The sequence below is a fragment of the Phyllobates terribilis genome, unplaced genomic scaffold, assembly GCF_046119375.1.
Source record: "Phyllobates terribilis strain yellow unplaced genomic scaffold, ASM4611937v1 Scaffold_12__6_contigs__length_324123572, whole genome shotgun sequence".
In the NCBI taxonomy this organism is placed as follows: domain Eukaryota; kingdom Metazoa; phylum Chordata; class Amphibia; order Anura; family Dendrobatidae; genus Phyllobates; species Phyllobates terribilis.
Genome location: NW_027362772.1, coordinates 88,488,359 through 88,512,235, shown reverse-complemented (window position 1 = coordinate 88,512,235; position 23,877 = coordinate 88,488,359). Strand labels below are relative to the sequence as shown.

Sequence of the window (23,877 nt, the reverse complement as noted above, 5' to 3'; positions counted from 1 at the left end):
GGGTTTCTCACCTTGTTTTGTGTCGGGGGGTTTCTCACCTTGTTTTGTGTCGGGGGGTTTCACACCTTGTTTTGTGTCGGGGGGGTTTCACACCTTGTTTTGTGTCGGGGGGGTTTCTCACCTTGTTTTGTGTCGGGGGGTTTCTCACCTTGTTTTGTGTCGGGGGGTTTCACACCTTGTTTTGTGTCGGGGGGTTTCTCACCTTGTTTTGTGTCGGGGGGGGGGTTCACACCTTGTTTTGTGTCGGGGGGTTTCACACCTTGTTTTGTGTCGGGGGGTTTCTCACCTTGTTTTGTGTCGGGGGGTTTCTCACCTTGTTTTGTGTCGGGGGGTTTCACACCTTGTTTTGTGTCGGGGGGTTTCACACCTTGTTTTGTGTCGGGGGGTTTCACACCTTGTTTTGTGTCGGGGGGTTTCACACCTTGTTTTGTGTCGGGGGGTTTCACACCTTGTTTTGTGTCGGGGGGTTTCACACCTTGTTTTGTGTCGGGGGGTTTCACACCTTGTTCTGTGTCGGGGGATTTTGCTGTAGATCTTAGATGGATGTGTAATCTTTTCCGCTCTGGACCTGGACTTCACCTGTAATAATTATGAAGTGCGGATGTCCTTTGTCAGTGAATGAGATCTAGTCTCGGGGTCCGTCCCCCCGCCTGTACAGCGTCGGTGTTAGCCGATTCCCCCTCCGCCTGTGATGTCTCGGTATTATGTGCTGTAATCCTCCGCTATTCCAGCGTGTGATGAAATAGTCTAATTATTGCATTAATTCTGTAGATTACGGATCAGATAGTGAACGAGGAGATAATGAGCCGACTAATGAGCGCCACATCGTGTGCGGCGGGTCCGTCCGTAATAACCTGATGTATTACATCACAGGAGCCCGAGGATGAGGTGACGGCCACCAGGGGGCGAGGCTGACAACCCCTCACACCTGTATACAGGCTGGTTGTCAGATATTATATCAGTGATGACATCACCAGGGGGCGGGGCTGACAACCCCTCACACCTGTATACAGGCTGGTTGTCAGATATTATATCAGTGATGACATCACCAGGGGGCGGGGCTGACAACCCCTCACACCTGTATACAGGCTGGTTGTCAGATATTATATCAGTGATGACATCACCAGGGGGCGGGGCTGACAACCCGTCACACCTGTATACAGGCTGGTTGTCAGATATTATATCAGTGATGACATCACCAGGGGGCGGGGCTGACAACCCCTCACACCTGTATACAGGCTGGTTGTCAGATATTATATCAGTGATGTCATCACCAGGGGGCGGGGCTGACAACCCCTCACACCTGTATACAGGCTGGTTGTCAGATATTATATCAGTGATGACATCACCAGGGGGCGGGGCTGACAACCCGTCACACCTGTATACAGGCTGGTTGTCAGATATTATACCAGTGATGTCATCACCAGGGGGCGGGGCTGATAACCTCTCACACCTGTATACAGGCTGGTTGTCAGATATTATATCAGTGATGTCATCACCAGGGGGCGGGGCTGACAACCCCTCACACCTGTATACAGGCTGGATGTCAGATATTATACCAGTGATGTCATCACCAGGGGGCGGGGCTGACAACCCCTCACACCTGTATACAGGCTGGTTGTCAGATATTATATCAGTGATGTCATCACCAGGGGGCGGGGCTGACAACCCCTCACACCTGTATACAGGCTGGATGTCAGATATTATACCAGTGATGTCATCACCAGGGGGCGGGGCTGACAACCCCTCACACCTGTATACAGGCTGGTTGTCAGATATTATACCAGTGATGTCATCACCAGGGGCCGGGGCTGACAACCCCTCACACCTGTATACAGGCTGGTTGTCAGATATTATACCAGTGATGTCATCACCAGGGGGCGGGGCTGACAACCTCTCACACCTGTATACAGGCTGGTTATCAGATATTATATCAGTGATGTCACCACCAGGGGGCGGGGCTGACAACCTCTCACACCTGTATACAGGCTGGTTATCAGATATTATATCAGTGATGACATCACCAGGGGGTGGGGCTGACAACCCCTCACACCTGTATACAGGCTGGTTGTCAGATATTATACCAGTGATGTCATCACCAGGGGGCGGGGCTGACAACCCCTCACACCTGTATACAGGCTGGTTGTCAGATATTATATCAGTGATGTCATCACCAGGGGGCGGGGCTGACAACCCGTCACACCTGTATACAGGCTGGTTGTCAGATATTATATCAGTGATGTCATCACCAGGGGGCGGGGCTGAAAACCCCTCACACCTGTATACAGGCTGGTTGTCAGATATTATACCAGTGATGTCATCACCAGGGGGCGGGGCTGACAACCCCTCACACCTGTATACAGGCTGGTTGTCAGATATTATATCAGTGATGTCATCACCAGGGGGCAGGGCTGACAACCCCTCACACCTGTATACAGGCTGGATGTCAGATATTATATCAGTGATGTCATCACCAGGGGGCGGGGCTGACAACCCCTCACACCTGTATACAGGCTGGTTGTCAGATATTATATCAGTGATGTCATCACCAGGGGGCGGGGCTGACAACCCCTCACACCTGTATAGAGGCTGGTTGTCAGATATTATATCAGTGATGTCATCACCAGGGGGCGGGGCTGACAACCCCTCACACCTGTATACAGGCTGGTTGTCAGATATTATATCAGTGATGTCACCACCAGGGGGCGGGGCTAACAACCCCTCACACCTGTATAGAGGCTGGTTGTCAGATATTATATCAGTGATGTCATCACCAGGGGGCGGGGCTACAACCCCTCACACCTGTATACAGGCTGGTTGTCAGATATTATATCAGTGATGTCATCACCAGGGGGCGGGGCTGACAACCCCTGACACCTGTATACAGGCTGGTTATCAGATATTATATCAGTGATGTCATCACCAGGGGGCGGGGCTGACAACCCCTCACACCTGTATACAGGCTGGTTATCAGATATTATATCAGTGATGTCATCACCAGCGGGCGGGGCTGACAACCCCTCACACCTGTATACAGGCTGGTTGTCAGATATTATATCAGTGATGTCACCACCAGGGGGCGGGGCTAACAACCCCTCACACCTGTATAGAGGCTGGTTGTCAGATATTATATCAGTGATGTCATCACCAGGGGGCGGGGCTGACAACCCCTCACACCTGTATACAGGCTGGTTGTCAGATATTATATCAGTGATGTCACCACCAGGGGGCGGGGCTGACAACCCCTCACACCTGTATACAGGCTGGTTGTCAGATATTATATCAGTGATGTCATCACCAGGGGGCGGGGCTGACAACCCGTCACACCTGTATACAGGCTGGTTGTCAGATATTATATCAGTGATGTCATCACCAGGGGGCGGGGCTGACAACCCCTCACACCTGTATACAGGCTGGTTGTCAGATATTATATCAGTGATGTCATCACCAGGGGGCGGGGCTGACAACCCCTCACACCTGTATACAGGCTGGTTGTCAGATATTATATCAGTGATGTCACCACCAGGGGGCGGGGCTAACAACCCCTCACACCTGTATAGAGGCTGGTTGTCAGATATTATATCAGTGATGTCATCACCAGGGGGCGGGGCTACAACCCCTCACACCTGTATACAGGCTGGTTGTCAGATATTATATCAGTGATGTCATCACCAGGGGGCGGGGCTGACAACCCCTGACACCTGTATACAGGCTGGTTATCAGATATTATATCAGTGATGTCATCACCAGGGGGCGGGGCTGACAACCCCTCACACCTGTATACAGGCTGGTTATCAGATATTATATCAGTGATGTCATCACCAGGGGGCGGGGCTGACAACCCCTCACACCTGTATACAGGCTGGTTGTCAGATATTATATCAGTCATGTCACCACCAGGGGGCGGGGCTGACAATCTCTCACACATGTATAAAGGCTGGTTGTCAGCAGTGATAGATGAGCTGGTGCTGGAGTATAAGGGGCGTGGTCTCATGTCATTATATCAGTGATGTCATCACCAGGGGGTGGGACTGACAACCCCTCACACATATATACTGGCTGGTTGTCAGCAGTGTTAGATGAGGAGCTGGTGTTGTAGTATAAGGGGTGTGGTCTCATGCCTGATCACATGTCAGTATATCAGTGATGTCATCGCCAGGGGGCGGGGCTGACAACCTCTCACAGGGTATACAGGCTGGTTGTCAGAATTAATAGATGAGGAGCTGGCGCTGTAGTATAAGTTCTCATGTTTGATCTTTCTGCAAAGCAAATCCAACCTTCACACCACAGCAGTCTGTGTCTCCTATGTGATGTATATACAGCAGTCTGTGTCTCCTATGTGATGTATATACATCAGTCTCTGTGTGTCCAGTGTGATGTATATACAGCAGTCTCTGAGTCTCCTGTGTGATGTATATACAGCAGTCTCTGTCTCTCTTATGTGATGTATATACAGCAGTCTCTGGGTCTTCTGTGTGAAATACGTACAGCAGTCTCGGTGTCTCCTATGTGAAACAGCAGTCTCAGTGTCTCAATATGTGATAGATATAGATATATATATATATATATATATATCACAGCAGTCTGTGTCTCCTGTGTGATGTATATACAGCAATCTGTGTCTTCTATGTGATGTATATACAGAAGTCTCGGTGTCTCTTATGTAATGGATACATCAGTCTCATTGTCTTCTATGTGATGTATACACAGAAGTCTTGTCATTTGATGTATGTACAGTAGTTTCGGTGCCTCCTATGTGATGTATATACAGCAGTCTCGGTGCCTCCTAGGTGACACTGAGACAGCTGTGTGTATATACATCACATAGGAGGCACCGAAACTGCTGTACATACATCACGTAGGAGACACCAAGACTTCTGTATATACATCACATATGTGATGTGTATACAGTGGCTTCTGTGTCTCCTATGTGATGTGTATATATAGCAGTCTTGGTGTCTCCTATGTGATGTATATACAGCAGTCTTGCTGTCATGTGATGTATATACAGCAGTCTCGGTGGCTCCTACGTTATGTATATACAGCAGTCTCGGTGGCTCCTACATGATGTATATACAGCAGTCTTGGTGTCTCCTATGTGATGTATATACAGCAGTGTCGGTATCTCCTACGTGATATATATACAGCAGTCTTGGTGTCTCCTACGTGATGTATATACAGCAGTCTCAGTCTCTCCTACGTGATATATACAGCAGTCTTGGTGTCCCTTACGTGATGTATATACAGCAGTCTCGGTATCTCCTACGTGATATATATACAGCAGTCTTGGTGTCTCCTACATGATGTATATACAGCAGTCTCGGTCTCTCCTACGTGATATATACAGCAGTCTTGGTGTCTCCTATGTGATGTATATACAGCAGTCTTGCTGTCATGTGATGTATATACAGCAGTCTTGCTGTCATGTGATGTATATACAGCAGTCTCGGTGGCTCCCACGTTATGTATATACAGCAGTCTCGGTGGCTCCTACATGATGTATATACAGCAGTCTTGGTGTCTCCTACGTGATGTATATACAGCAGTCTCGGTATCTCCTACGTGATATATATATACAGCAGTCTTGGTGTCTCCTACGTGATGTATATACAGCAGTCTCGGTATCTCCTACGTGATATATATACAGCAGTCTTGGTGTCTCCTATGTGATGTATATACAGCAGTCTTGGTGTCTCCTACGTGATATATATACAGCAGTCTCGGTATCTCCTATGTGATGTATATATAGCAGTCTCGGTATGTCCTACGTGATATATATACAGCAGTCTTGGTGTCTCCTACGTGATGTATATACAGCAGTCTCGGTATGTCCTACGTGATATATATACAGCAGTCTTGGTGTCTCCTATGTGATGTATATACAGCAGTCTTGGTGTCTCCTACGTGATGTATATACAGCAGTCTCGGTATCTCCTATGTGATGTATATATAGCAGTCTTGGTGTCTCCTATGTGATGTATATACAGCAGTCTCGGTGGCTCCTACATGATGTGTATACAGCTGTCTTGGTGCCTACTATGTGATGTATATACAGCAGTCTTGGTGTCTCCTACATGATGTATAAACAGCAGTCTCGGTATGTCCTACGTGATATTTATACAGCAGTCTTGGTGTCTCCTACGTGATGTATACACAGCAGTCTTGGTGTCTCCTACGTGATGTATATACAGCATTCTTGGTGTCTCCTACGTGATGTATATACAGCAGTCTCGGTATCTCCTACGTGATATATACAGCAGTCTTGGTATCTCCTACGTGATGTATATACAGCTGTCTTGGTGCCTACTATGTGATGTATATACAGCAGTCTTGGTGTCTCCTACGTGATGTATATACAGCAGTCTCGGTATCTCCTACGTGATATATATACAGCAGTCTCGGTATCTCCTACGTGATATAGACAGCAGTCTTGGTATCTCCTACATGATGTATATACAGCTGTCTTGGTGCCTACTATGTGATGTATATACAGCAGTCTTGGTGTCTCCTACGTGATGTATATACAGCAGTCTCGGTATCTCCTACGTGATATATATACAGCAGTCTCGGTATCTCCTACGTGATATATACAGCAGTCTCGGTATCTTCTACGTGATATATACAGCAGTCTCGGTATCTCCTACGTGATGTATATACAGCAGTCTCGGTATCTCATACGTGATATATACAGCAGTCTTGGTGTCTCCTACGTGATGTATATACCGCAGTGTCGGTGTGCCTTTCCATTACAGGGAGTCGCTTGCACTCCTGATTGATACAAACCTGGACAGGCAGCCGAGAGTAACATCACCCATCCCACCTAAGCTCACACCTCACCAGAGAGGCGCCGCTCCACCATCACATTAGGGGGGAGGTAATTAAATATTTGAGCAAATATTGCAGGATAAATTTTCAGGTGATGAATTTCTTTGGCCTCCGAATGATGATCCAAGTGGCCTATGGCAGAAAACAAGGTTTATTACCCCTGAAACTGATGATACAATGGCTGGAGATGGGATTATACGAAGGGTGGATCTATAATGGATATAGAAAGTCTACACGCTCCTGTAAAATTCTTGGTTCAGGATACTTGAATGCCAAGAATGCCAAGAATGCCAAAAGTATTCTTGGGGTGATACCTTTATTGGCTAACCAGAAAAAAAATATATATATATATGCGAGCTTTCAGAGCACAGAGGCACCTTCTTCAGGCAAGATTACAAATGAATCCATAAGACAAAAGGCACAGCATTTGAGAGATGTTACAGCAAGACATTTGTTCATGAGGTGTAAGTTGTGATGCCTCCTACTGATAAGTTAGGGAGAGCAAATTAGTTTTTTTTTTGTTGCAAAATGAGAGGCCTTGGGAATGTTTAATTATCTGGAGGTGTGAATTGTGTCCATGTAGTGAGTCATAAACCCAGGTGTTATATTGAGTCCTGTTGTCAGTGAATTGAACGTCCTTATCAATTTGAATTCCCAATTTTTTCTTTCTCTGTCGCCCTTGAAGTGACCTTTTAGTATTAAAACTTTTAGATCCTTCATCCAGTGTCCCCGGCCAGAGAAATGTTTTCCCACAGGCGTGTCCAGTTCATTCTTAATTGTGTGTCTGTGTAAATTCATTCTCGTTTGCAGCCTTTGCATAGTTTCTCCAATATAAACTCCTTCCGGGCACCTTGTACATTGTATCATGTCACCACATTGGAGGATGTCCATGACAGCCATGATTTTGTAGTCCTGATTTGTGTTGGGTTTGCCGACTGTATTTGATGGTAATATGTGGCTACAAGTTTTGCATTTTTTATGTTTTTACATGGGAATGAGAGGACACTTCTGACAAGGAGATTCCTTAAGTTAAGGGGCCGTTTGTAGGAGAGAAGTGGTAGTTCTGGGAATATTTCTGTGGAATATGGGTTGGAGATCAGCACCAATCTTAGGACGTTCATGTGGGGGTCGTATGTGACCACAGAGGCTCCCTGTTGATGTCCTCCCTCTGTCTGTACTCCAGGAGGCTGCTTCTTGGATCTGTTCATCTATTACCAGCGGATGGGATCCTTGTTGTAGGAACGTAAATACTTTTGTCATTTATGGCATACAAGTGATTTTTCTGGCTAACACGGTACCACAATATAACTTTGTATTGTACATCTTGGTTCAGGATAGAATCATTCCAGTAGTTTCAAGTTAAAAAAGTAAATAATGTGGTTGCATAAGTCTTCACACCCTTACACTTTGCTGCAGTCCCTGTGAGTCTCTGGCAGCGGTCGGTGTTTTTGGCTCGGGGGGGGGGGGGTCGATCACTCGGCACATCTTGGCGAAAGTTGTCGGCGTCTCCACATCTGTCAGATTGCGGGGGCGTCTTCTGTGTACAGCGCCCTCTTCAGGTCACCACAGATTGCCCCTCAGCGGCTCCAGAGCTTCAGAGGTCGCTCAGGGTCGTTGTCTGGTGAGAGGTGAAATTCCTCATCTTCAGCTTTTATCAGCGGCCGGAAGGTTCTGATGTAGAATTGTCTGATATTTGTTCTCTCCATAAGCCCCTCCCCCTTGGCTAAAGCCCCAGATGCAGCTGCTGAAGACCAGCTCCAGAACACAATGCTACCTCCACCATGCCTCACTGTGGGGATGGTGATCTTCTGGTGATGACCGGTGTTGGCTTTGTGCCTTGTGGGATTATGGCCGCAGAGTTCCCCCTCTGTCTCATCACACAGAACACGTCTCTGCTTCTGGCCGACGTGATGGAAGAAGATGGCCGGCCTGGAGGTTTAGTAAGAAGAGGCTCAGTCTCCCCCCCGACCCCACAGGCTGGAGATATGAGGAATACGGGAGATTGTGGTCACATGCAGGACACAACCAGGACTGGTCAGAAGCTCCTGCAGCTCCTCTAATGTTGTCTCAGCCTCTTGCAGCCTCCAGCACCAATGTTCTGGTCTGTTCATCATGGAGGGACGTCCAGCTCTGGGTGATGTCGCTGTGCGGCCGGATTTCAGCCCCTTCTTGTGACATCCTCACAGTGTCCATGGTGGATCTGAAGCCTGGGAAATGTTCTTGTACCGTCTCCTGACAACTTTCCACACGGAGATCGTTTGCTGTGTTGTCAGCTGTTTATAGGGGGGCACATCCTCCGAGAGCAGCGACACTTTCTCTGGCGTTAATCAGAATAACTGTAAATGACGGCAGCCGAGCGCTGACTACTGTGTACCATGGGGGAATGTGATCGGCTGATTCTGAGCTCAGCCACAATCATAGCAGGGTGTGCACACTTATGCAAACACATTACAGTAGTTTTGTCATTGACTTATTTGTTTCTGTGGATTTGTACAGATTATGGCGACAATAAAGGGGCTATATAGATTTTTTTCACCTGCTCGATTACTGCATTGTCTCCACATTTGCACCAGGTGGCGCTCTGCTCAAGGACAAGTCTTGGCGGATAGTTCTGCATCTCCTGTTTATTGATCCCATCATAGAGTTCATTCATTGCTTACAATGCCAGAACTTAGTATTTTGTATCACAACCTCGTGCTGTAATTCCCGCACTGACGGCGCATTGACGCCACTCGGGGATTCAGGACGTCTGGAGGGATCTCGCTCCATTTACAAATCTGCAGGCAATTCATCTTTATTGCTCGGGGTCCGGGCCCCAACTCATCCCAGAGGTGCTCTATAGGGTTTACATCAGGCGATCGGCTCGGCCATTGCGACAGGTGAATATATTTCTTTGGATGTGTGCTTAGGATCATTGTCTTGCTGGTTTACTTTGGTTTTACCATGTGGCGGCATTACATTCTCCAGTATATCCTTGTACATGGTAACATTCATATTTCCATCAATTCTATGCAGAGGGCCAATGGCAGATGCAAAAAGCAGCCCCAAACCATGACATTGCCTCCACCATGCTTCACTGTAGGCGTGTGGTACCTTACATCATTACTCTTTCACATTGGGCGGTATATATAGTGCTGCCTGCATTTGGATTCATACGACCACAACACCTGAGAGCATTCTGTCTCCTTCCATTGTTCTTTCTCCGGTTCTTGCGGAGATGAAAGGCTTCTTGACTGGACCTCGTGCGTTCACCCTACTGCTCTCAGCCGTCACACCACAGTCCGGCGACTTTCACCCCATATTCTTCTTCATTTCTTGCGATATCTGTCCAGCACTTTTATGGGAATCAGATCCTGACTTTTCCTTAATAATGTGATCGACTCTGGAGAACCTTCTCCGTGGTCGTCCACTTCTAGGTTACTTGGCTCTGAGAACAGGTGAATCCCATGGCTCCTCTTCATGGCTTTATGACTCTCAGAATAATAATCAGCTTCCTGACATCGGTAGCTTTGGCTTAGTCTTTACCATGTTTTAGTTTAAACCCACCCAGTGTGTCCGGTCCAGTCATTGCCCACGATGGCGTAAGTGGGGGCAGAAGAGCAGGTGCCGAGCTACTCCCTGACGTATTTGCCTTTTCTGACCGTCGTCCTCGCAGAGCTCAGTGTGTGCCGCGCTCTGCAACTTTATTTACAGAGCAAAGATCCGGGAAAGGTGAATACACAAATTCCGGAGAGCGAGGACCGCGGGGGGCCGGCAGCTGCACGGGCGCATCCCGGAGAGCGAGGGCCGCAGGGGGCCGGCAGCTGCCCGGGCGCATCCCGGAGAGCGAGGGCCGCAGGGGGCCGGCAGCTGCACGGGCGCATCCCGGAGAGCGAGGGCTTCAGGGGGCCGGCAGCTGCATGGTGGAATCCTGGAGAGCGAGGGCCGCGGGGGGCCGACTGCTGCACGGGCGCATCCCGGAGAGCGAGGGCCGCGGGGGGCCGGCAGCTGCACGGGCGCATCCTGGAGAGCGAGGGCCGCAGGGGGCCGGCAGCTGCACGGTGGCATCCCGGAGAGCGAGGGCTTCAGGGGGCCGGCAGCTGCACGGGCGCATCCTGGAGAGCGAGGGCTTCAGGGGGCCGGCAGCTGCATGGTGGCATCCCGGAGAGCGAGGGCCGCGGGGGGCCGACTGTTGCACGCGCGCATCTTGGAGAGCGAGGGCCGCGGGGGGCCGACTGTTGCACGCGCGCATCTTGGAGAGCGAGGGCCGCGGGGGGCCGGCAGCTGCACGGGCGCATCCCGGAGAGCGAGGGCTTCAGGGGGCCGGCAGCTGCACGGTGGCATCCCGGAGAGCGAGGGCCGCGGGGGGGCGACTGGTGCACGGGCGCATCCCGGAGAGCGAGGGCCGCGGGGGGGCCGGCAGCTGCACGGGCGCATCCCGGAGAGCGAGGGCCGCGGGGGGCCGGCAGCTGCACGGGCGCATCCTGGAGAGCGAGGGCCGCAGGGGGCCGGCAGCTGCACGGTGGCATCCCGGAGAGCGAGGGCTTCAGGGGGCCGGCAGCTGCACGGGCGCATCCTGGAGAGCGAGGGCTTCAGGGGGCCGGCAGCTGCATGGTGGCATCCCGGAGAGCGAGGGCCGCGGGGGGCCGACTGTTGCACGCGCGCATCTTGGAGAGCGAGGGCCGCGGGGGGCCGACTGTTGCACGCGCGCATCTTGGAGAGCGAGGGCCGCGGGGGGCCGGCAGCTGCACGGGCGCATCCCGGAGAGCGAGGGCTTCAGGGGGCCGGCAGCTGCACGGTGGCATCCCGGAGAGCGAGGGCCGCGGGGGGGCGACTGGTGCACGGGCGCATCCCGGAGAGCGAGGGCCGCGGGGGGGCCGGCAGCTGCACGGGCGCATCCCGGAGAGCGAGGGCCGCGGGGGGCCGGCAGCTGCACGGGCGCATTCTGGAGAGCAAGGGCCGCGGGGGGCCGGCAGCTGCACGGGCGCATCCCGGAGAGCGAGGGCTTCAGGGGGCCGGCAGCTGCACGGGCGCATCCCGGAGAGCGAGGGCTTCAGGGGGCCGACTGCTGCACGGGCGCATCCCGGAGAGCGAGGGCTGCGGGGGGCCGGCAGCTGCACGGGCGCATCCCGGAGAGCAAGGGCCGCGAGGGGCCGGCAGCTGCACGGGCGCATCCCAGAGAGCGAGGGCCGTGGGGGGCCGGCAGCACGGCAAATGTGACCCCTGCGGCCTGAGGGAGGAGGATGCGTATTATATGGGGGACCGGCCAGGCTCTCGTGTCCCACCTCTCGGGGGGCACATACTTTGCGGAGGCTGCTGCCTCAGGTGCTGTAACCTGATCTCAGGTAACATTTCCTGCAGTTATATTTTACAAGAACAAACAGGATGTCGGCATCCGGGAGCCGCAGCGAGGGGTTAACCCTGTACGTGCCGCACGCTGCCAGCACAGAATGCAAGCAGCGGGTGGGGGAGGGGTGGAGGGGGCGTCTCGTTCCTGGGGAGTTGCCCCCATCCCGGCAGATCTGCTGCACTGACTGTAGAGGGACACATACAGCATCTTCCTCTCCGCGGGGGAGGGGCTTAGCGACAGCACTGCTCTGCGGGGGAGGGGCTTAGCGACAACACTGCTCTGCGGGGGAGGGGCTTAGCGGCAGCACTGCTCTGCGGGGGAGGGGCTTAGCGTCAGCACTGCTCTGCGGGGGAGGGGCTTAGCGACAGCACTGCTCTGCGGGGGAGGGGCTTAGCGACAGCACTGCTCTGCGGGGGCATCACATATTCTTCTTTCCTCTCATTTCCAGGCAGTATGATGAGCGGAGTCAGCTCCTTTCTTACACCCTAGATCTCTCCAGCACCAACTCCAGCCCCCAGGAAAGTGCTCCCCAAGTTAAGGTAAGAGGAAACCCCACATACTGCCCCCCCCATCCATTACATTGACCGTGCTGCCCCCCCTACCCGCTTACATAAACTGTGCCTGCTTTGTGTGGTCTTGGCTAGAACGTTCCTCTATTCCGCCTCCATCCAATATGGCGGCTGCGTGCTCGGATGCCCCCTGTCCTGTGGTAATGGCCGCCTCTGTCTTCCCGATCTCACATGTCTGACAATCATGGACCGTGACGACTGTACTCTCTTCCTGTGGCTGCGCTGCTCTCCTCCTGTGGTTGGTGTCGCTCTCCTCCTGTGGTTGGTGTCGCTCTCCTCTTGTGGTGATGGCACTCTCCTCCTGTGGTTGGTGTCGCTCTCCTCCTGTGGTGATGGCACTCTCCTCCTGTGGTGATGTCGCTCTCCTCCTGTGGTTGGTGTCGCTCTCCTCTTGTGGTGACGGCACTCTCCTCCTGTGGTTGGTGTCGCTCTCCTCCTGTGGTGATGTCGCTCTCCTCCTGTGGTGATGTCGCTCTCCTCCTGTGGTTGGTGTCGCTCTCCTCCTGTGGTTGGTGTCGCTCTCCTCCTGTGGTGATGTCGCTCTCCTCCTGTGGTGATGTCGCTCTCCTCCTGTGGTGGTGTCGCTCTCCTCCTGTGGTGGTGTCGCTCTCCTCCTGTGGTGGTGTCGCTCTCCTCCTGTGGTGGTGTCGCTCTCCTCCTGTGGTGATGGCACTCTCCTCCTGTGGTTGGTGTCGCTCTCCTCCTGTGGTGGTGGTCGCTCTCCTCCTGTGGTGATGTCGCTCTCCTCCTGTGGTTGGTGTCGCTCTCCTCCTGTGGTTGGTGTCGCTCTCCTCCTGTGGTTGGTGTCGCTCTCCTCCTGTGGTGGTGTCGCTCTCCTCCTGTGGTGGTGTCGCTCTCCTCCTGTGTCCCTCTCCTCCTGTGGTGGCGCCGCTCTCCTCCTGTAGCGCCGCTCTCCTCCTGTGTTGCTCTCTTCCTGTGTCCCTCTCCTCCTGTGGTGGTGTCGCTCTCCTCCTGTGTCGCTCTCCTCCTGTGGTGGTGTCACTCTCCTCTGGTGTCCCTCTCCTCCTGCGTCCCTCTCCTCCTGCGGTGGTGTCGCTCTCCTCTTTTGTCGCTCTCCTCCTGTGGTGGTGTCGCTCTCCTCCTGTGGTGGTGTCGCTCTCCTCCTGTGGTGGTGGCGCTCTCCTGTGTCGCTCTCCTCCTGTGGTGGTGGCGCTCTCCTGTGTCGCTCTTCTCCTGTGGTGATGTCCCTCTCCTCCTGTGGTGATGGCACTCTCCTCCTGTGGTGATGTTGCTCTCCTCCTGTGGTGATGGCACTCTCCTCCTGTGGTTGGTGTCGCTCTCCTCCTGTGGTGATGGCACTCTCCTCCTGTGGTGGTGTCGTTCTCCTCCTGTGGTGGTGTCGCTCTCCTCCTGTGTCCCTCTCCTCCTGTGGTGGCGCCGCTCTCCTCCTGTAGCGCCGCTCTCCTCCTGAGGTGGCGCTCTCCTCCTGTGGCGCTCTCTTCCTGTGGTGGTGTCGCTCTCCTCCTGTGTCGCTCTCCTCCTGTGGTGGTGTCGCTCTCCTCTGGTGTCCCTCTCCTCCTGCGGTGGTGTCGCTCTCCTCCTTTGTCGCCCTCCTCCTGTGGTGGTGGCGCTCTCCTCCTTTGTCGCTCTCCTCTTTTGTCGCTCTCCTCCTGTGGTGGTGTCGCTCTACTCCTGTGTCGCTCTCCTCCTGTGGTGGTGTCGCTCTCCTCCTGTGGTGGTGGCGCTCTCCTGTGTCGCTCTCCTCCTGTGGTGGTGGCGCTCTCCTGTGTCGCTCTCCTCCTGTGGTGGTGGCGCTCTCCTCCTGTGTCGCTCTCCTCCTGTGGTGGTGGCGCTCTCCTCCTGTGTTGCTCTCTTCCTGTGGTGGTGTCGCTCTCCTCCTGTGTCGCTCTCCTCCTATGGTGGTGGCGCTCTCCTCCTGTGGTGGTGGCGCTCTCCTGTGTTTCGCTCTCCTCCTGTGGTGGTGTCGCTCTCCTCCTGTGGTGGTGGTGCTCTCCTGTGTCGCTCTCCTCCTGTGGTGGTGGCGCTCTCCTGTGTCGCTCTCCTCCTGTGGTGGTGGCGCTCTCCTGTGTTTCGCTCTCCTCCTGTGGTGGTGTCGCTCTCCTCCTGTGGTGGTGGTGCTCTCCTGTGTCGCTCTACTCCTGTGTCGCTCTCCTCCTGTGGTGGTGGCGCTCTCCTCCTGTGGTGGTGGCGCTCTCCTGTGTTTCGCTCTCCTCCTGTGGTGGTGGCGCTCTCCTCCTGTGGTGGTGGTGCTCTCCTGTGTCGCTCTCCTCCTGTGGTGGTGTCGCTCTCCTCCTGTGGTGATGTCGCTCTCCTCCTGTGGTTGGTGTCGCTCTCCTCCTGTGGTTGGTGTCGCTCTCCTCCTGTGGTTGGTGTCGCTCTCCTCCTGTGGTTGGTGTCGCTCTCCTCCTGTGGTGGTGTCGCTCTCCTCCTGTGGTGGTGTCGCTCTCCTCCTGTGGTGATGGCACTCTCCTCCTGTGGTGGTGTCGCTCTCCTCCTGTGGTGGTGTCGCTCTCCTCCTGTGGTTGGTGTCGCTCTCCTCCTGTGGTGATGGCGCTCTCCTCCTGTGGTTGGTGTCGCTCTCCTCCTGTGGTGGTGTCGCTCTCCTCCTGTGGTGGTGTCGCTCTCCTCCTGTGGTGGTGTCGCTCTCCTCCTGTGTCCCTCTCCTCCTGTGGTGGCGCCGCTCTCCTCCTGTAGCGCCGCTCTCCTCCTGTGTTGCTCTCTTCCTGTGTCCCTCTCCTCCTGTGGTGGTGTCGCTCTCCTCCTGTGTCGCTCTCCTCCTGTGGTGGTGTCACTCTCCTCTGGTGTCCCTCTCCTCCTGCGTCCCTCTCCTCCTGCGGTGGTGTCGCTCTCCTCTTTTGTCGCTCTCCTCCTGTGGTGGTGTCGCTCTCCTCCTGTGGTGGTGGCGCTCTCCTGTGTCGCTCTCCTCCTGTGGTGGTGGCGCTCTCCTCCTGTGGTGGTGCTCTCCTCCTGTGGTGATGTCCCTCTCCTCCTGTGGTGGTGTCGCTCTCCTCCTGTGGTGATGGCACTCTCCTCCTGTGGTGATGGCACTCTCCTCCTGTGGTGATGTTGCTCTCCTCCTGTGGTGATGGCACTCTCCTCCTGTGGTTGGTGTCGCTCTCCTCCTGTGGTGATGGCACTCTCCTCCTGTGGTGGTGTCGTTCTCCTCCTGTGGTGGTGTCGCTCTCCTCCTGTGTCCCTCTCCTCCTGTGGTGGCGCCGCTCTCCTCCTGAGGTGGCGCTCTCCTCCTGTGGTGGTGTCGCTCTCCTCCTGTGTCGCTCTCCTCCTGTGGTGGTGTCGTCTCCTCTGGTGTCCCTCTCCTCCTGCGGTGGTGTCGCTCTCCTCCTTTGTCGCCCTCCTCCTGTGGTGGTGGCGCTCTCCTCCTTTGTCGCTCTCCTCTTTTGTCGCTCTCCTCCTGTGGTGGTGTCGCTCTACTCCTGTGTCGCTCTCCTCCTGTGGTGGTGTCGCTCTCCTCCTGTGGTGGTGTCGCTCTCCTCCTGTGGTGGTGGCGCTCTTCTGTGTCGCTCTCCTCCTGTGGTGGTGGCGCTCTCCTGTGTCGCTCTCCTCCTGTGGTGGTGGCGCTCTCCTCCTGTGTCGCTCTCCTCCTGTGGTGGTGGCGCTCTCCTCCTGTGTTGCTCTCTTCCTGTGGTGGTGTCGCTCTCCTCCTGTGTCGCTCTCCTCCTATGGTGGTGGCACTCTCCTCCTGTGGTGGTGTCGCTCTCCTCCTGTGGTGGTGGCGCTCTCCTGTGTTTCGCTCTCCTCCTGTGGTGGTGTCGCTCTCCTCCTGTGGTGGTGGTGCTCTCCTGTGTCGCTCTCCTCCTGTGGTGGTGGCGCTCTCCTGTGTCGCTCTCCTCCTGTGGTGGTGGCGCTCTCCTGTGTCGCTCTCCTCCTGTGGTGGTGGCGCTCTCCTGTGTTTCGCTCTCCTCCTGTGGTGGTGTCGCTCTCCTCCTGTGGTGGTGGTGCTCTCCTGTGTCGCTCTACTCCTGTGTCGCTCTCCTCCTGTGGTGGTGGCGCTCTCCTCCTGTGGTGGTGGCGCTCTCCTGTGTTTCGCTCTCCTCCTGTGGTGGTGGCGCTCTCCTGTGTCGCTCTCCTCCTGTGGTGGTGTCGCTCTCCTCCTGTGGTGGTGGCGCTCTCCTGTGTCGCTCTCCTACTGTGGCGGCGGCACTCTCCTCCTGTGAACGTCCAGAGAAGAGGCATCAGGGCCCCCTGCCCAGGCTACACTGAGGAGTCTGCGGGGTCCGGTGTGTGGCGAGGTGTCTGCGGGGTCTAGTGTGTGGCGAGGGTCAGGGGCGTCTGCGGGGTCTAGTGTGTGGCGAGGGTCTGCGGGGTCTAGTGTGTGGCGGGGGTCTGCGGGGTCTAGTGTGTGGCGAGGGTCTGCGGGGTCCGTGGGGGGTCTGCGGGGTCTAGTGTGTGGCGAGCGTCAGGGGGGTCTGCGGGGTCTAGTGTGTGGCGAGGGTCTGCGGGTCCGGTGGGGGGTCTGCGGGGTCTAGTGTGTGGTGAGGGTCTGCGGGGTCCGGTGGGGGGTCTGCGGGGTCTAGTGTGTGGCGAGGGTCTGCGGGGTCTAGTGTGTGGCGAGGGTCTGCTGGTCCGGTGGGGGGTCTGCGGGGTCTAGTGTGTGGCGAAGGTCTGCGGGGTCCGGTGGGGGGTCTGCGGGGTCTAGTGTGTGGCGAGGGTCAGGGAGTCTGCGGGGTCTAGTGTGTGGCGAGGGTCTGCGGGGTCCGGTGGGGGCTCTGCGGGGTCTAGTGTGTGGCGAGGGTCTGTGGGGTCTAGTGTGTGGCGAGGGTCTGCGGGTCCGGTGGGGGGTCTGCGGGGTCTAGTGTGTGGCGAGGGTCTGCGGGGTCCGGTGGGGGGTCTGCGGGGTCTAGTGTGTGGCGAGGGTCTGCGGGGTCTAGTGTGTGGCGAGGGTCTGCTGGTCCGGTGGGGGGTCTGCGGGGTCTAGTGTGTGGCGGGGGGTTTGCGGGGTCCCGTGTGTGGCGGGGGGTCTGTGGGGTCCGGTGTGTAGCGGGGGTCTCATAGCCCTGACCCCGTATTTTCCACCTCCAGATCATGTGAATGGGGGCCGCACCGAGGGTCTCTCCGTTCCCCCAGAATGCCGTGCGGTGCAGGACGCGGCCGGGAGCTCCTGTGTATGAGGGTCCGGAGCGCGCTGCACCGTGTGGCCCCCGGGGCCCGGGAGAGGCGCCCGCCCCCCGTGTAAGGTGAGACCCGGAGCCGCGCTGTCCCCTCCCCCGCCCGGAGCATGGAGGAGGCGGAACAGCCGGCGGAGACCCGGGACCGGGCACAGCGCGAGGATGGCGGAGACCCGAGAGGAGGAGGAGGAGACCGGAGCGTCCGGGGTGAGCGACCGGGGGCGGCGGCGGCGGCAGTCCTATGTAACACCTGCCGCTTTACCTGCACTGCTACTGTATCACTGTGTTATCTGAGGTGTTACATAGGACTGCAGGTGATAGCTACATTATCTGAGGTGTTACATAGGACTGCAGGTGATAGCTACATTATCTGAGGTGTTACATAGGACTGCAGGTGATAGCTACATTATCTGAGGTGTTACATAGGACTGCAGGTGATAGCTACATTATCTGTGGTGTTACATAGGACTGCAGGTGATAGCTACATTATCTGTGGTGTTACATAGGACTGCAGGTGATATCTACATTATCTGAGGTGTTACATAGGACTGCAGGTGATAGCTACATTATCTGTGGTGTTACATAGGACTGCAGGTGATAGCCACATTATCTGAGGTGTTACATAGGACTGCAGGTGATAGCTACATTATCTGAGGTGTTACATAGGACTGCAGGTGATATCTACATTATCTGAGGTGTTACATAGGACTGCAGGTGATATCTACATTATCTGAGGTGTTACATAGGACTGCAGGTGATAGCTACATTATCTGAGGTGTTACATAGGACTGCAGGTGATAGCTACATTATCTGAGGTGTTACATAGGACTGCAGGTGATAGCTACATTATCTGAGGTGTTACATAGGACTGCAGGTGATAGCTACATTATCTGTGGTGTTACATAGGACTGCAGGTGATAGCTACATTATCTGTGGTGTTACATAGGACTGCAGGTGATATCTACATTATCTGAGGTGTTACATAGGACTGCAGGTGATAGCTACATTATCTGTGGTGTTACATAGGACTGCAGGTGATAGCCACATTATCTGAGGTGTTACATAGGACTGCAGGTGATAGCTACATTATCTGAGGTGTTACATAGGACTGCAGGTGATATCTACATTATCTGAGGTGTTACATAGGACTGCAGGTGATAGCTACATTATCTGAGGTGTTACATAGGACTGCAGGTGATAGCTACATTATCTGAGGTGTTACATAGGACTGCAGGTGATAGCTACATTATCTGAGGTGTTACATAGGACTGCAGGTGATAGCTACATTATCTGAGGTGTTACATAGGACTGCAGGTGATATCTACATTATCTGAGGTGTTACATAGGACTGCAGGTGATAGCTACATTATCTGAGGTGTTACATAGGACTGCAGGTGATAGCTACATTATCTGAGGTGTTACATAGGACTGCAGGTGATATCTACATTATCTGAGGTGTTACATAGGACTGCAGGTGATAGCTACATTATCTGAGGTGTTACATAGGACTGCAGGTGATATCTACATTATCTGAGGTGTTACATAGGACTGCAGGTGATAGCTACATTATCTGAGGTGTTACATAGGACTGCAGGTGATAGCTACATTATCTGAGGTGTTACATAGGACTGCAGGTGATAGCTACATTATCTGAGGTGTTACATAGGACTGCAGGTGATAGCTACATTATCTGAGGTGTTACATAGGACTGCAGGTGATAGCTACATTATCTGAGGTGTTACATAGGACTGCAGGTGATAGCTACGTTATCTGAGGTGTTACATAGGACTGCAGGTGATAGCTACATTATCTGAGGTGTTACATAGGACTGTAGGTGATATCTACATTATCTGAGGTGTTACATAGGACTGCAGGTGATAGCTACATTATCTGAGGTGTTACATAGGACTGCAGGTGATAGCTACGTTATCTGAGGTGTTACATAGGACTGCAGGTGATAGCTACATTATCTGAGGTGTTACATAGGACTGCAGGTGATAGCTACATTATCTGAGGTGTTACATAGGACTGCAGGTGATAGCTACATTATCTGAGGTGTTACATAGGACTGCAGGTGATAGCTACATTATCTGTGGTGTTACATAAGACTGCAGGTGATATCTACATTATCTGAGGTGTTACATAGGACTGCAGGTGATAGCTACATTATCTGAGGTGTTACATAGGACTGCAGGTGATAGCTACATTATCTGTGGTGTTACATAGGACTGCAGGTGATAGCTACATTATCTGAGGTGTTACATAGGACTGCAGGTGATAGCTACATTATCTGTGGTGTTACATAGGACTGCAGGTGATAGCTACATTATCTGTGGTGTTACATAGGACTGCAGGTGATAGCTACATTATCTGTGGTGTTACATAGGACTGCAGGTGATATCTACATTATCTGAGGTGTTACATAGGACTGCAGGTGATAGCTACATTATCTGTGGTGTTACATAGGACTGCAGGTGATAGCTACATTATCTGTGGTGTTACATAGGACTGCAGGTGATAGCTACATTATCTGTGGTGTTACATAGGACTGCAGGTGATAGCTACATTATCTGTGGTGTTACATAGGACTGCAGGTGATATCTACATTATCTGAGGTGTTACATAGGACTGCAGGTGATAGCTACATTATCTGTGGTGTTACATAGGACTGCAGGTGATATCTACATTATCTGAGGTGTTACATAGGACTGCAGGTGATATCTACATTATCTGAGGTGTTACATAGGACTGCATGTGATAGCTACATTATCCGTGGTGTTACATAGGACTGCAGGTGATAGCTACATTATCTGTGGTGTCGCATAGGACTGCAGGTGATATCTACTTTATCTGAGGTGTTACATGGGACTGCAGGTGATAGCTACATTATCTGTGGTGTTACATAGGACTGCAGGTGATATCTACATTATCTGAGGTGTTACATAGGACTGCAGGTGATAGCTACATTATCTGAGGTGTTACATAGGACTGCAGGTGATAGCCACATTATCTGAGGTGTTACATAGGACTGCATGTGATAGCTACATTATCCGTGGTGTTACATAGGACTGCAGGTGATAGCTACATTATCTGTGGTGTCGCATAGGACTGCAGGTGATATCTACTTTATCTGAGGTGTTACATGGGACTGCAGGTGATAGCTACATTATTTGTGGTGTTACATGGGACTGCAGGTGATATCTACATTATCTGTGGTGTTACATGGGACTGCAGGTGATAGCATTATCTGTGGTGTTACATGGGACTGCAGGTGATAGCTACATTATCCGTGTTGTTACATAGGACTGCAGCTGATAGCTACATTATCTGTGGTGTTGCATAGGACTGCAGGTGATATCTTCATTATCAGTTGTGTTACACGGGGCTGCAGGTGACATGGACATTATATGTGGTGTTACATGGGACTGCGGGTGACATCACTATATTATCTGTCCTCTGAGTACAGCTGATAACTGTTACATAATCCAGTAGGTGTCCCCTGTAGTCCCATGTAAGCGGCCTGTGCTGTACACGGTTGGGCGCTGCTGCTCTATATATAGCAGAGAGAGAAGCTGCAGGGAGACGAAGAACCGGAGTCACCAGAAGTTACATCAGGAGGCCATTATATAATCCTGGGGGAGGAGCCTCAGTGCCCCCAGAATAAGAGCCCCAGTGCCTCCCCCCCAGAATAAGAGCCCCAGTGCCTCCCCCCAGAATAAGAGCCCCAGTGCCTCCCCCCAGAATAAGAGCCCCAGTGCCTCCCCCCCAGAATAAGAGCCCCAGTGCCTCCCCCCAGAATAAGAGCCCCAGTGCCCCCCCCAGAATAAGAGCCCCAGTGCCTTCCCCCAGAATAAGAGCCCCAGTGCCTCCCCCCCAGAATAAGAGCCCCAGTGCCTCCCCCCAGAATAAGAGCCCCAGTGCCTCCCCCCCAGAATAAGAGCCCCAGTGCCTCCCCCTCCAGACTAAGAGCCCCAGTGCCTCCCCCCCAGAATAAGAGCCCCAGGGCCTCCCCCCAGAATAAGAGCCCCAGTGCCTCCCCCTCCAGACTAAGAGCCCCAGTGCCTCCCCCTCCAGACTAAGAGCCCCAGTGCCCCCCCCCCCCAGAATAAGAGCCCCAGTGCCTCCCCCTCCAGACTAAGAGCCCCAGTGCCTCCCCCTCCAGACTAAGAGCCCCAGTGCCTCCCCCTCCAGACTAAGAGCCCCAGGGCCTCCCCCCAGAATAAGAGCCCCAGTGCCTCCCCCCCAGAATAAGAGCCCCAGTGCCTCCCCCTCCAGACTAAGAGCCCCAGTGCCTCCCCCCCAGACTAAGAGCCCCAGTGCCTCCCCCCAGAATAAGAGCCCCAGTGCCTCCCCCCAGAATAAGAGCCCCAGTGCCTCCCCCCCAGACTAAGAGCCCCAGTGCCTCCCCCCCAGACTAAGAGCCCCAGTGCCTCCCCCCCAGACTAAGAGCCCCAGTGCCTCCCCCCAGAATAAGAGCCCCAGTGCCTCCCCCCCAGAATAAGAGCCCCAGTGCCTCCCCCCAGAATAAGAGCCCCAGTGCCCCCCCAGAATAAGAGCCCCAGTGCCTCCCCCCAGAATAAGAGCCCCAGTGCCTCCCCCCAGAATAAGAGCCCCAGTGCCTCCCCCCCAGAATAAGAGCCCCAGTGCCTCCCCCTCCAGACTAAGAGCCCCAGGGCCTCCCCCCCAGAATAAGAGCCCCAGTGCCTCCCCCCCAGAATAAGAGCCCCAGTGCCTCCCCCCAGAATAAGAGCCCCAGTGCCTCCCCCCCAGAATAAGAGCCCCAGTGCCTCCCCCTCCAGACTAAGAGCCCCAGGGCCTCCCCCCAGAATAAGAGCCCCAGTGCCTCCCCCTCCAGACTAAGAGCCCCAGTGCCTCCCCCTCCAGACTAAGAGCCCCAGTGCCCCCCCCCAGACTAAGAGCCCCAGTGCCTCCCCCTCCAGACTAAGAGCCCCAGTGCCTCCCCCTCCAGACTAAGAGCCCCAGTGCCTCCCCCCCAGAATAAGAGCCCCAGTGCCTCCCCCCCAGAATAAGAGCCCCAGTGCCTCCCCCTCCAGACTAAGAGCCCCAGTGCCTCCCCCCCAGAATAAGAGCCCCAGTGCCCCCATAATAGAGCTGCAGTCAGTGTTCCGTGTCACAGTAAGATGCGTTTTCTCCGCTCATGCGGCTCTGGTCGCGGGGGTCGGTGTCTTGTGGGTGCGTGGTTCTGGGGCCCCTCTGCTTATTTGGAGCCCCGGTGGGGCGGTCAGGAGCTCTGGTATTTCTCCTGATCTGAGGTGTCCTCGGTCACACCCGGGTGCAGGACGCTCCGTCCCTGATAACAGCCGGGTTGTGACATCACTGGAGGATAATTATACCTGAGCGGCGGGTACATGGCACGGACCAGAGGCGGCGGTGGCCCAGTGTCCAGGAGCATGAGCAAGCACAAGATGAGGAGACTACAGGGCCACAGGAGCCACAGCGTCGTGCTGCAGGTGAGGGGTCTGTGACAGGAGCAGGCTGCGAGTGGGGGGCCCTGGGCCGGGAGCAGGCGGTGAGTGGGGGGCCCTGGGCTGGGAGCAGACGATGAGTGGGGGGCCCTGGGCTGGGAGCAGGCGGTGAGTGGGGGGCCCTGGGCCGGGAGCAGGCGGTGAGTGGGGGGCCCTGGGCCGGGAGCGGGCGGTGAGTGGGGGGCCCTGGGCGGTGAGCGGGCGATGAGTGGGGGGCCCTGGGCCGGGAGCAGGCGGTGAGTGGGGGGCCCTGGGCTGGGAGCAGGCGGTGAGTGGGGGGCCCTGGGCTGGGAGCAGGCGGTGAGTGGGGGGCCCTAGGCTGGGAGCAGGCGGTGTGAGGGGTCCCAGGCCAGCAGCAGGCGGTGTGTGGGGTTTCAGGCCAGGAACAAGCATTGTAGGGGTCCCAGGCCAGGAGCAGACGGTGTGTGGGGTTTCAGGCCAGGAACAGGCGTTGTAGGGGTCCCAGGCCAGGAGCAGGCGGTGTGAGGGGGGGTCCCGGGCCAGCAGCAGGCTGTGTGAGGGGTCCCAGGCCAGGAGCAAGCGGTGAGTGGGGGGCGCCG

General features: G+C 54.8%; 1 protein-coding gene across 16 annotated transcripts in view; it reads left to right on the top strand.

The window, feature by feature from the left end:
- Positions 1 to 23,877, top strand: part of RAP1GAP (RAP1 GTPase activating protein) — a 166,172-nt gene that overhangs the window by 83,907 nt on the left and 58,388 nt on the right. For 11 of the 16 annotated variants that reach the window (XM_073656061.1, XM_073656068.1, XM_073656072.1 and 8 more), the window contains exon 2: positions 12,603 to 12,693. The exons of 1 other annotated variant lie outside the window; for it this stretch is intronic. In XM_073656061.1, the coding sequence (XP_073512162.1) occupies positions 12,603 to 12,693 (91 nt within the window). Of the gene's footprint in view, positions 1 to 9,576; positions 9,705 to 10,517; positions 10,537 to 12,602; positions 12,694 to 17,769; positions 18,039 to 23,211; positions 23,303 to 23,877 lie in introns of those variants that run through there. 4 more of the 16 variants (XM_073656071.1, XM_073656066.1, XM_073656063.1 and 1 more) reach the window with 4 other exon arrangements.